Consider the following 13,953-nt stretch of genomic DNA (forward strand, 5'->3'; position numbering starts at 1 on the left):
TATTTCCTTGTAATATGTGTTTGGAGGTAATGAGCCTTGGTGATGGATTGACTTGTCCACATTGATTAATTCTAATAATGAAAAAGGGGTAATAAAAGACAATGTGATTAATTGTTTGTGTGTGATGTGTTGAGAATTATTTGTGACGGGCATTGGTACGAGTATATATAGTATAATTTTTCGACATCTACGTGGCTCCGCCCCTGGACCTAGCTAGTAATAAAACCAAAACTAAGGCTTTTGTATTTATTTGTTTGTAACTTCGTACTGTCGACTCTAAACTCCTTCTCAGCAAAACATAGTAGATAAGAGAGAGAAACATGAATTTTCATTTTGAGCCATTAGCCACCTTTATAGCTACCGCCATCGCTATTTTCTTAATTTCCACTATCAAATTCCGTTGGTTCCGTCCCGACAATTATTTGCCGCCGCCGTTCAACGTCGTCGTCGAGGAAATCAGTTACTGTTACTGTGCCGTGTGCCTCGATGAGGTGAGCAGTGACGACAGGTGTCGACAACTGCCCAAGTGTGGCCACACATTCCACGCGATGTGCGTGGATGTGTGGCTAGAGTGCAATTGGACGTGTCCAATCTGCAGAAGGCAAGTTACTGATGAACTTCCGGAGAGACAAGGTCAAAACACCCTATTTTCTTTTGTTGTTTCACGATGTGAAGAATTTATGACTAAGATTAATACTCGTGCTGAAGAATTCATGACCGTTTTGTTCGACAGCGGTGTTTTAGGCCATCTTTGAATTTTTTATTTGTTGTAATTAATTGTGTATTCATTGATTCGATTAATTCAGATTTGATTTAATTTTCTAGCCTTTTACGGAGAACGTTTTGTTTCTCGTTTAATTTAGGCAGATTTGTACTCATTAGGTAAAGATATGAAGAATTATAACTCCTATACTACTGTTCTTTCTTTTTCCTAATATTTTGATTCTATCAGCTATCAAGAAAATCCAAAATTTATCTCCTTCATAGGTACTTTTTATTTTGATAAATGAAGAAAATTTGTAATTTTCTCTGTATTGAATAGGAGAAAAAAATTTATTTTTTCTTTAAAAAAAAGAGAAAAGGAGAAAAGAAACTGGAGAGCAGAGCAGTCTGAGCAGATATTGAACACGTAGAATCCGGTTGTGGTTTTTGACCAACATTACGATTCTTTTTTAAAACACTGTTAAGCCGTTTTTTAGAGGTGGTTTTAATTTAATACTGTGTTTAAGAAAATAATGAAGAATTTTGAATTTTATAATTTTCAACTAAGTAGATAGTATATAATATACTAAAATGACATTTTATCTCATATTTTTTTAAACAGGCTCAAAAAAAATTGGAGAAACAAATTGTATCAAGGCAGTAAAATGAGTTAATTATTTAGTACGTACTCTAGTTAGCACCAACAATAGTAGGCATTAGTGAGTTTATCATTTCACTCTTAATGGTTATGAATTAGATGAATTAAAAACTTAAAATTTTCAAGAAGTTCTATTTTTTTCAAAATAATTAATTGAGACTATAATATATAAAAGAAAATTATCCTTTTTTAATTGAGATAATTTGTCAAATGACCAATAAAAAAAGATAATAATAAAAATAGATAAATAATTAAGGAAAGAGGAAATATGCAAAATATCTTCTTCAACTTTTAATTTTTTGCTTTTGGTGATTCAGATCTGAACTTTCTCCTTTTCATACTTCATGGTAAGCGCGTAGTGGTCCCTTTCGTTGGCATTAGAGGCTTGTGGGTGTGGGGGATCATTCTTTTACAAATTTCATCAATTTATTCCTCGAAGATATGAAGGAATCCATTTATGAAAAATTTCAATATCAGTAACCTTAAAATAGATTTTACAGCGCCTCTTCGTGGATGAGAATTTTGGGAGAAACAGAGAAATAAGTAGAAGAAGGAAGTGGGAGATTTGGCAAGAGCAATAGGGTTTTAGTGTTTTAGAAAAAGACAACTTGTGGGTGGGTGAACATGAAATTTTGTATGACTAATTGTGAATTTTTAGCTATGCAAAATTCGTTCTTTTCTTTCTATTTTGTCATCAAAATCCTTTTTTGTTTTATTTTAGATTTATGAAAAAAAAATAAGAAATTGCTGCTTAAACAAAAATAAGAAATTGCTGCTTAAACAATGAAAACAAAAACTGTGTCACTTCTTGGAAACGATCAAACGAAGATTAGATGACTACAGGCTAATGCATTTTGCCTCTTATTTTATGATTTTATTTATTTATGGGGCCATGATTACATGGCACATAAAATATATTTTATTTTGTCATGTCAGATTTATTTTGGTGACAAATATTGTTTAATGATCTTAGAAGATAAAAGTGTTAAGTTGAATGATTTTAGTGATACAAAATAAAATTTAGTGACTTTACAATATAATTTCTCATAGTTTAGTGACCTTTTAAAATATTAACTCTTCATTGTAATTAGGTTGTAGGATAACTGCTCCATTATTTTATTTTATTGTTTTTGTCTGATATTTTAATTTGAGTTCTACTAATTCAAATTTATATTGAAAGTTTCATTTATGAAATAATTTTTTTTTTTTTTATGAAACGACTACATACTCAAGACCTGAATTTGAAACATCTTATTAAAACAAAAAATATATTTATTACTCTAGTACAACCTTTAAATATGATACAACTACTCCTTTAATACTCTCAATATTGACAACTGCTCATAATAACGATTAATAATTAGCACACAATCACATGTACATAACTATATATAAAAAAATTATTTAAGAAATAGATAAAGTTTTTTTAGTTTTTTTTGTCTCAATTTATATGACTCACTTGTATTTTTAATCAGTCTTAAAAAAATGACACATTTCTACCTTTAGTAATAATTTGACTTATGAAACAATTTATAGCAACACAAACATCTATAACTCATTTTTGACGAAAAAAATGATATAAATAATTTCGTAACTATAGTAGTAGGTCTAAAATGGTCCATTAACTATGTACTTATCAGATTTAGTCCTTCAATATTCCAAAACTTATCAAGTTTTGTTCCTTAATTATACACTAACCAATTTTATCCCTTAACTATACATTTACTAATTTTCGTTTTTTAAGTATTTAAAAACTTATCAGGTTTGGTCTTTGTTCATTTTTTATACAATAACTTAGATAATTTATACTAACAAAATTCATGCCTAGAAAAATTAATTTCTTTTGCCATTTTTTCAGTGATTTCACTATCCCGCTATTTTTTTTAAAATTACTATTACGAAAAGAAGTTGAAAGAACTTTAACCTCAACGATTAAAAATAAAATTCACGATGAAAGAAAATATAAGTTATATTCTTATTCAACTAAGGATAAAGAGAAACATATTATTGCTACTAATGACTTGAATATGCTAAAATTTATTATGAAAAGGAAAAAAAATTATTACCCGTTAAAATCAAAATTTGCACTCCAATGATCTTATTGAAGGGAATTTGTTTAATTTTTCGAAAGTTAAAATTCATAAAATTGTAGATTTACAACTTTTTATTTTTCATTTTTTTAAAAGTAAATAAATATTATTATTCTATTCATCTTATTTTATGTAGAGAAATTGAGTAATAAGATCAAATCTCTTATTTTTATTTTGTTAGAAAATAAATTTAAAAATTTTGTGCTGATTATGATTCATTAACTGTCAAAGAAGGAAACATAACATATTCAAGTCATTAGCAATAATTATATGTTTCATTTTATCCTCCATTGAATAAAATCAGGTACTATATCTTCTTTTTCTCATTAATTTTATTTTGAATCGTTAAGGTTATTGTTCTTTTCATGAGAGTAATTGAAGAAAAAACAGCGGGGATAGAGAAACAACTGAAAATGGGTTAAAGAAGAGTTTCGTTGATATAACCTAAGTTTTTTGTATAAAAAAAAAACACAAAAGCAAACCTAATAAGTTTTTAAATACTTAAAAAACTAAAATCAGTAAGTGTATAATTAAGGGGCCAATCTGACAAGTTTGTGAATAATTAAATGACTCAATTAGGAAAGTATATTGTTAAGAATCATTTTAGATCTACTCCTATAGTTAATAGACTATTTATATCATTTTTTCTATTTTAGACCATAAATTTCAATTTTTTTTATATATTTCGTTTCAAGTCAAGTTAACTTATATAAAATGTGGCGAATGGAGTACTATGCAAGAGAAGAAATACACAGCCCAAACTCCAAACTACAAGATTAATGGTCCTAAAAAGTAGTCGAAAAACATAACAGTATAAGTAGATGAGTTTTCATATCGCACTGACATTGTGCAACATATTTGCCTTTTTCCCTTCAATTTCAAGTCGTGATCTAATGACAATAACACAAATAATTTTTAAAGGCAATAAATATGCTAATTAACAAATGATACTAAAATGTTTACTGTATTAGATAATTGTTATTGAATCAAATATTGCTATAGATATGAGAGACATTTACAGAAAAAAATGCTAACTGTCACTATATAAACATATTTAATGATAATTATACTATTATCATTAATTAACTGCTGCTTAAAATTATTTCTGATATAGTGAATAGAAATGACAAATGGGACAGGAAGGACGGTTGCAGGTATATATAAGGCTATGGATGACTGTTATGTAGTGCGGGTGGGGGTTGAAGTTGGTTGAGAAAAAGAACCGTGCTAGTCGGAATTTGGGGAAAGATAGAGAGCTCTCTAGGCTCTCCTGATCAAATTGAGAGTTTGCTTTGCCAGTCCATGAATATGCCGGGCTGCGGGTTAACATGTTTCGATAAGCTATCATATTACTGTTCACATCAAGTCTCTTGCTTTTTCCTCTTTTTATTCTAAATTGAATTGTTTGTATTTGGTAATGGGTTGTACACAGGGATTGTTTGTATTTGGTAATGGGTTGTACACAGGGACTGCAAAAAAATGATTAACTACTATTTACGTATAGGTGGATAAGAAAATTACACCGTCAATTCATTTTTAGAAATATTTATTTCTCTTAATATATTCATTTATTATTAATAGGAGGAATGACTTGGAAGACTTTTGTACTTGGCTCCGTTTGATAGTCAAGCCCTCCTACCAATAACTTTGCCAACTAAATCTTTAAACTCATCAAAACACAATATTGTAAACCTCTCTGACCATTGACCGAACTTATGTGACATTAATATTGGTGAGTTGGAAATATGTGTGATTACCGCGCTTGAAAGCGAGTTAAAATAATATTTTACTTTTAAAAAAATCAATTTAACAAAATTAAAAAATAAGATTCATCCTCTTCAACCCTCCTTCACCCACTCACCCACGATTTCTCTTCTTCTCCACCAGCCCTCTCTCCTCTACCCCTCACCACAGCCCTCAACTTTCTTCATTCTCCAGCCCATTTTTCTTTCTCCGGCTCACATTCACTCTTCTCTGCCTCTTTTTTTTTTTCTTTTTTTTTATATAAAAGCCTCAACTTCTTTTAAAATTTTCGTTTTTTAGGTTTGAAAAATATTAGTATCATTATTTTATTAGATGGTTTCAACGAGGAGATGTGGATAATGTGAAGGATGATTGTGATTATTGAAAATTTTAATACTCCATTGATAAGCTTGGAAAAGCTTAAAAATTAATAAATGGGTCTTGTGAATTTGTAAAATTAATTAAAAAATTTGATTGGGGTTCATTGAGTTTGTGTTGGTAAACTTGTAGTTTAATTTACAAAGTTAAATCGAGAAGAATTTGATCTAATTGGTATGAAGTTAGTGCTCAAATTGTGACCAAATATGAAGAACATGACTATTTGAAAAGTTTAAGAAATTAAAAATTGATCTATTTTTTTTAGCACTTAATTTCGTACAGAGCACTAAAAAATGATGTAGAATTCCATGTGTAATCGCGTCCATTACACGCACACTGACTGGAGGAGAAAATGGCTTAAAATATTGTGTCCTGATCGGTTTAAGGGTGTAGTTGGCAAAATGATGAGTATGAGGGTTCAACTGACAAACGGGAATGAGTATGAGGGTCTCTCAGGTCATTCCGCCTTACTAATATTTAAATAAAAACCGCAAAAGTTGTTTAGAATTCTTATTTGGCTTACCAAAAATAAAAAGGATTCTTTAGCGCTTTATGTGTTTCGTGATTTTCACCCTCGTTCTCTATTAACATCATTGAAGCAATTTGAGACAATCATCAATGGTAACTTTTTTTTCTCTTTTTTAAAAAAAGAATCTAGACTAATTAATTTCATAAAAAAAAAATACTCATAACTTATTAAGTCTTCTTCGCAACATGAAAAAGTGTTTGGATAAGTGTTTCAATTGCTTAAGAATGTTTCCTCTTCTTAGTTCATTCAATCAACAACACAAATTAGTTGAAAATAAACTTTGATCAATATACCACGTGCCATATGTACTCAAATTTAAATAACCGTCAAAGTTGATAGTACCAAAAATCTGTAAAACGTGTTCTACGAAATAAAAAGAAAAAAGAGAGATGAAAATTTATTAAACATTAAATGTGAGAATATAATAATTAAATTTAAAAAAATAATTATTTCTAAAAATGAATTCACGGTGTAATTTAATATCTACAACAGTGGATAGTAGTTAATCTCTTTTTAAAAAAGGCAATTGTAAGTATTTCTTTTTAAAAAGTTATTGAATAGTATTTGTTGAAAATATATTTTTTCCATATAAAAGAAAAAAAGCAATAGAAATTTGACAAATCTTGAATTTTATATATCATAAAAGAATAAGTAATTGATTTTAACGAATTTCATAAAAATATATATTAAAATTTAAGGTCTATTTAAATTTGATTTAGATCACTAACATATTTGAGCTGCCAATGGCAAGATAAGTCTTTATCCCTTAAAATGGTGAAATTCATCTTTCTTATCATTCAACACCTTAGCAAAGAAAATATTTTTAGGAAAGCTAACAACGCTGAGCAAAAATGATTCTCGTAAAACATTGATCATTGTCGATGGTAATACTAAGGGCCCGTTTGGCCATGCGATATGAAATCATGATATGAAAGCATCAGATGAAATTGAAGTTTTGTTTGGACATGCGATATGGAATTTTTGGTGTTGTGTATTTTCTCATAAACATAAAAATCCCATAAGTTGTAAAACTAACTATTAAAATAGCCCCAATTGTTTATTCAATCTTATCAAATAAACAAAAAATTATAAAATCTGCATAGTAAATTATTACAAAACTATTTGTTATCCACTTAAGTAATTATTTCATCTAACTTTAATTTAATAAAAAAAACTGAACATAAATTGTAGTGTACTAGTCTTTAATATAATTCTCTCACATAGTACGGACAATTTCCTCACGTTGAACTTGCATTTCTCGATCATGTGATCGAGAAGACGAACCAACATTGTTACTTTGAGCCATTTGTTGGTCAATATCATCCACAACTATATTTTCAGGCCCATATGCCATAAATATTTCATCAGTACTTTGGTATTCTCGCAAATAATTATATAACACTGCACAAGCTATGATAATTTTCACTTGTGTATCAATATCATAATGGTTCATGCCTAATTTCAGTATTCTAAATCTATTTTTCCAAGCTCCAAAAGTCCGTTCAATCACATTGTGCAGAGATGAATGCCTATAATTAAACAGTTCTTTGGGATTTTGAGGCTCTCTTTCACTTCCTCGGTAATCTTGCAAATGATAGTGTAGTCCTTTGTATTGAGCTAAAAATCCTTTTGTGTTTCGGAAACCAGCATCAACAACATAATATTTATCTACCAACAAATATTTTATAAAGAGTTACTAAAAGCATATTTGTGTAAATAAATAATATTTATTCTAAGGATGTAATTTAAAGTTACCATATGGCGGAAATGGAAATTGTGACGTTGGTTCAACAAGTGCATTCTCAAGTACTTTACTATCATGTGTAGTACATTTCCAATCAGCAGCAATAAAGGTAAATCGCATATCAAAATCACAAGCACATAAGACATTTTGTGATGTTCTTTCTTTGCGATTACGATATGCTTGTTGCACCGCTTTAGGAACCTCCCCTTCTATATATGTTCCATCAATTGCACCAACACAATCATATCAAATAAAAAATACATCAATATTAGTTTAGTGGACATAAAATAAATTGGAAGCATTATAGAATGCACTCCATAAAAATAATGTTTGTAAGAGTAATAAAATTAGTGCTTCCAATACAATGCAAAGTCATAAAACAAATATTATCTCTTTAAACAAAGTTGATAGGAAATATGTAACTAAATACTAATACCTTACACATAAAATATAAATGTGCACTTATTAAGGCCATAAAATAAATTTATTACTCAACAATCGGTTGGTGTGAGTTAAATTGACTATATGTTGGTGAGAATAATAAATTTTCTGTCGGTGAGAATAATAAATTTAAAAAAGTAATAATGTCATTATAAATTTTATTTACATATGAAATAAATGGTTAGTAGATATAAATGTAGGTTGTTTTAACAAAATATAAACTCGTGGATCAATTTTTGTATTAAAATATCTCAAATCATGATATGAAATTCCCATATAATTCCATATCATAGTTTTTAGAGAATATGGAATCACATCTCATGATATGGAATCATGAGATGGAATCAGCGTAAAATCGCATGTTCAAACGTTGATTCCATCTCACGATATCATATCGTGATATAGTATCGCATGGCCAAACGCCTACTAAATCTACTAACGATCATATCTATCTGTCTATATATCTATTTATATTTATATCTATCTATCTATCTATCTATATCTTTTATACTAAGCATGAACTTCCAAATTTGAATGTTAAAATTAATATAATACCTCTAACTAGAAAAAACTTAATTTATAATATCTTCTATATTTTATATTTATTTAATTATATAATATTAAAAACAAACATCTTTTTCACATTGTAGAGTTGTGACTTTTTCAATGAGTTGTGACTTTTTCAAGGGTTGTGATTTTTCCAATGAGTTGTGACTTTTTCAAAGAGTTGTAAATTTTTCGATGAGTTGTGACTTTTTTGAAGAATTGTGATTTATATGTTGAGTTGTGTGACTTTTTCAATGGATTGTGACTTTTCCGATGGACTGTGACTTTTTCAAAAGATTTTGACTTTTCTGATATAGTACCATTAACACCTATTCATGCTACCATTTGTTATTTATAAATAAGGGGGGTTCCTCTCATTTTTAAACTACGATTTTTATAAATTTTCCACTCTTAATCTTTAAAAAGTATCAAGTGTGAGGGTATAACACAAGGAGGAGTTGATAAACAAATTATAGCAAATCATTCATCAATTCACACTCATATTTTCTACGACGATCTTCATCATATACATACCTCAATATTATTTATATAATTTTAGAATATTAATACTGATTAGCACATACAACAAACATATTCGAAAAGTAGTTACAAGTAAAAAGTGGATTAAAGTAGAATTTACCCCTAAACCGTCCTATTTGTCATTCCCATTCCCTACACTGTACGTAATAACTAGATGATATTATAGTGTGGACACTATACATGCATATGCTCATAATGTAGTAGTAGTATTTAGAAAAGTATATCAAGTGTTTAATTTGAAAGAAAAATAAAGATGCACTACTGCAGATTTAATGGAAGTTTTTAATTTTTCTTAAATAAAAATCCACCTATTTCAGAGCCATCTTCTTTCTAATGGGTATATTTGCAATAAAAATTTGCAGGCTTTAAAACCACATCATGCAAACAATAATTAAAATCTAGCATGGAGAGTAATGAAAGAACCAAAACCACATAGATTTTATAGGGATGGTCCTATGAAATATGAAATTAACTACGGAATTTGTATGTAATTTCTAGCTAATTCATCGCCAAAAGGCTCCTACCTAATTGAATTTTCTTAATATCCACCGTTAAATAATAGCTAGATGGGATTAGCATATGAGGTCTTTGTATGTTTGTTTACCGTCGCTAATTTCTTGTTTTCTAGTCGTTGGTCTGGCTCATGCTTGATGAAGTGTACTCTTCCGTAGATAGATAAACTCCCTTTGTCTCATTTTAACCGTCACTTTAGTTCTTTTCACGTCCATTAAGAAAAATAATATATATTAGATATAATTTACGAAGTTACCTCTATTTATATTAGGTGCTTTCGATAAATGAACAATATTAAAAAGAGCTATTTCCTTAATGTTAAGGGTATAATTTGATAATTGTCTTAAGTTTTTTTTTTTTTTTTTTTAAATGATAATTGTCTTAAGTTTGAAGTTCTAATATATCAATTATTTTGAAATAACTTTTTTGAGGTAAATAATTAGCGGCGTACAATTCAAACAAGATTTCAAATGAGACGAATGAGTATTATATATTAAACAGAGAGAACGAAAGAACTATACGTTAATTTCATACTTGACTTAAAGTTTAGTTTCATACTTTTATTTCATGTTGTCTCAAATTTTCGGTTATTCTGCAATGTGTCAATGTTTATTTTTGAGCAAAGAATGCAACTTATCAACTCATGTGCAAGGTTAATTTTGTTTGTCACCTTGTTTTTTTAGTGATTTTCAATGATTTTTTGTCAAATCTTAACGGTTAAACCAATAACCGAACCGATAATGATTAATAATCAATAAATCAATAACCTATACGTCAATATATTAACGGTTTAGTAGGGGTGTACAAAACCGAACCGAAAACCGAATCAAACCGCAAACCGAGTCAACCCGGAAAAAAAAACCCGACTAGTGGTTTGGTTTTGAAAAAAAAAACCCGACTATATTTGGGTTGGTTTGGTTTTAACTAAAAAAAAAATAACCCGAGACCAAACTAACCGACATTATATATATAATTTTAAAATTTTATTTTATACATAAAAATATTTACTTTGATATAATTTTTAAATATTTCTTATACTTTTTCATAGTTTTTATCTTTTAATATATTATTTCAAGCTTGAAACTTAGAATTATGAATGGGCCAATAAAGATTATAGTCTACAGATGTTGGTAATTATAATAAAGCTTAAATCAAAATCAAATTAATACTAATGCAAAAAGAAAATCAATTCAACACTAAGAATGACAATAATATTGAATATTTGTTCTTTAGTTTTACATTGGTTTAGACAATTAAAATACATAATCTAATTTTAATTTCCTTTAATATTTAGTCATGTAACTAATACTTATTAAATTTAATTTTAGCATGATTTAGTACTTTTAAATTATGATCATTTTCATTATAACTTTGTTAATTTGCAATATTTTTTTACGCGATTTCATTATTATTATTTTTGTTGGATATTTTAGTGTCATTAATCATATCATATTGTGTTATATTTTTAAGAAACATCTTAAATAATTGTATTTTGGTAGGACTAAAGAAATATTTGAAGTACTAGTAAATTATATGTTTGTATGAATACTTTACCGGAAAAACCCGAAACAACCCGAAAAATTGAAAAATCCGAAAAAACCCGAGGTTGAAAAACCCGAGTTTTATTGGTTTGGTTTGGTTTATAAATTTAAAAATCCGACACAAATGGTTTGGTTTGATATTTGAAAAACCCGAACCAACCCGGCCATGTACACCCCTATGGTTTAGCATGACTACAAACTGATAAATGTTGAATATATTATTGTTTGGAGACGGGCACTATCAATTTCTCACAACTTGAATTTTATTATATCAAAGTAAGAACTTGCTTCGGTCTTACAATCTTGCTCACTCACTTGTTGCTTGCTTCAGTAACACTCTTTACTTAGCACTCATTCTTGTTTTCTTGCTTACTTTCTTGGTTTGTTACTTACTTAGTTGCATACAACTCAAATGGACCACCTCTATCTATAGAAGGTGATGGAACAATCTAGCTAAGCATATTTTTCTACTCTATTCTAGAATATTCCTCCAACTACTTAATTCTAGAACTATCCTATCTAGAACATTTCTAGACTATTTTCTCTAGAATACTCATTCTAGAGATCTTCCTTCAACTCTTTATAACTCTAGAATATTCTAAATTTTTCTTGACTTATCTTAAGTAAATAATTAAGTTGGTGATGAATTCTTAACAATAAATACCCAAGAAAAATTGTAATTGCTCAACAATCAGATTGTATTCCTCCATTTTCGATTCTGTTTTTAGTGGTTTAGTGAAGAAAATCTATGAGGGAGAAGGAATAGAGAGAGAGAATGGGGAGATGATGAAGGAAGAGAGAATATGGTGATGCCTTGAAGGTGATGGAGTATTTGGGGGTGGAAGGGGAGAGATAGTTAGCATAGGAGTTTTGAGGGAGGGTTGATGAGAGAGAAATATATTGATTGTTATTAGACTATTAATTATGGTATTTAAATGTAAAGATAATTAATCAATCCTAATTTTACGGGATGTGTTTATTTGATTGTATCTTTTAAAATATATGGTATACAATATTAAAAATGATAATAGATGTAATTGTTTGAAACTAGAGGTAAAATTAATATATAATGATGTGCGTCTAGTTAGACAGTTTTAAAAATAATAATTGAACCATACAATCTGATTTGATATACAACATGTGAATTCTATATATCAAAAGTATACAATGTATATATTTATTAGAGATCTTATAATTATCACTATTTTTTTCAATAGAGATATACAATGCAATATCTTGGCCTTCGGTCATAATTTCCTTTCCAAAATGTCCCAACTATCAATTTATTACTCCAATTAGACATTCGGCTCTTTCACCTTCAACAAACAATCATGGATAGATGCATTTCACTATTTTCCAAGTGAAATATATGTTCTTCTCATTTCTCCCATTTTAAAAATTCATATGGACAAAACAAAATCATCAAGCAGAATTGCAATGGAAAATCTATCAAGTTTTGAAGCTTAAATTTTAAAATTTGACTTACAACAATATGAATCGATTGAAGTGTAAAAAGACTCAAAACATTGAGTGAAACTCATATTTAGTTTTGAAACTGTTTAGAAGAAATTTGAGCTAAAAAGTAACTCGTTAAAAAGAATAGACTACTGCACAATGTATATGTATTTTTGGTGGATGGTAGAGTAGGTAAGAATTTTTGGGCCTCACGGGCACCCAGCGTGAATAACGACACTCAACTCAAATTCGGCCCGACAAAAAGAAAGAAGGAAACCTCAAATCTGAATATAAAGGATATATGTGATGTGAGTTGAAACCCTAGAATGACAACTCCGGCAAATTGGTAATGGGGAAGTGGAGAAACAACACTTGCTAAAAGAAGTTCATCAGTGATCCTCTCTTCTTTTGGAGTTTTTTTAGCAAGAGTTGTTTTCCCTCTTCTCAATTCCGTCTCTCTCTCTCTCGCAGTCTCAGTACAATTCAGGCCACAACGGTCTTCGATCTGCAGAGTTTTGGGTCTTCTGTTTGCTTAGTTAAGAGTTATGTCTTTATTTGGCGGTTGATATTTGTACATCGAACTTCATTTCTTTCTGTCTTTTTTGATATTTTTATTACTATTTCGTTTGTAGGCTACTAGTAGCAGGCATGACTCTCATATGTCCTAGCAATGAATGAGTGACTTGAATCCTTTTCTGCTGCACCTTAATTTAGGAGTGTGCTTCTAATCAAGGTTTGTTATTTTAGTGGTGATTTGGATCTTCTCAATAACTAGCATAGAGTCCAGATCCAGAATTAAGTTGTCAAAACTGCTCTTCACAACGCTAGGATTAGATTTGATCCATTGCACGATTGAGGGTGCATAGGAGGCTAGACCAAGGTAGAAAAAAAAGTTAGGCTTCAACTGGCAATATGTGTTTACTTATGCATGAACATGGTGAAATAGATGTGATGATCTCCACTAAACATGCCCTTACAAGTATAGTAATAACTACTCTTAACGTGTAAGAAAAAGTAAAATAATAACTATACCTAGACTTAGACAGAAGAGTGGCTAAATTAGCCCATGAAAA

The 13,953-nt window shown here is 29.3% G+C and overlaps 1 protein-coding gene across 1 annotated transcript; it reads left to right on the forward strand.

Moving 5' to 3' along the window:
• The first annotated feature begins 299 nt into the window (after window positions 1-299).
• Window positions 300-790, forward strand: LOC125833703 (putative RING-H2 finger protein ATL61). Its single transcript, XM_049512873.1, has one exon. The coding sequence runs from the start codon at window positions 321-323 to the stop codon at window positions 753-755; it is 435 nt and encodes a 144-aa protein (XP_049368830.1). The 5' UTR covers window positions 300-320; the 3' UTR covers window positions 756-790.
• The last annotated feature ends 13,163 nt before the right edge of the window (window positions 791-13,953 follow it).

Source organism: Solanum verrucosum, unplaced genomic scaffold, assembly GCF_900185275.1.
Source record: "Solanum verrucosum unplaced genomic scaffold, falcon-dt-bn FXZP01000307.1, whole genome shotgun sequence".
Lineage (NCBI taxonomy): Eukaryota > Viridiplantae > Streptophyta > Magnoliopsida > Solanales > Solanaceae > Solanum > Solanum verrucosum.

What these genes read in the sequence shown, in the direction of transcription:
- LOC125833703 (XM_049512873.1), top strand. Translation starts at nt 321, where the DNA reads ATGAATTTTCATTTTGAGCCATTAGCCACCTTTATAGCTACCGCCATC.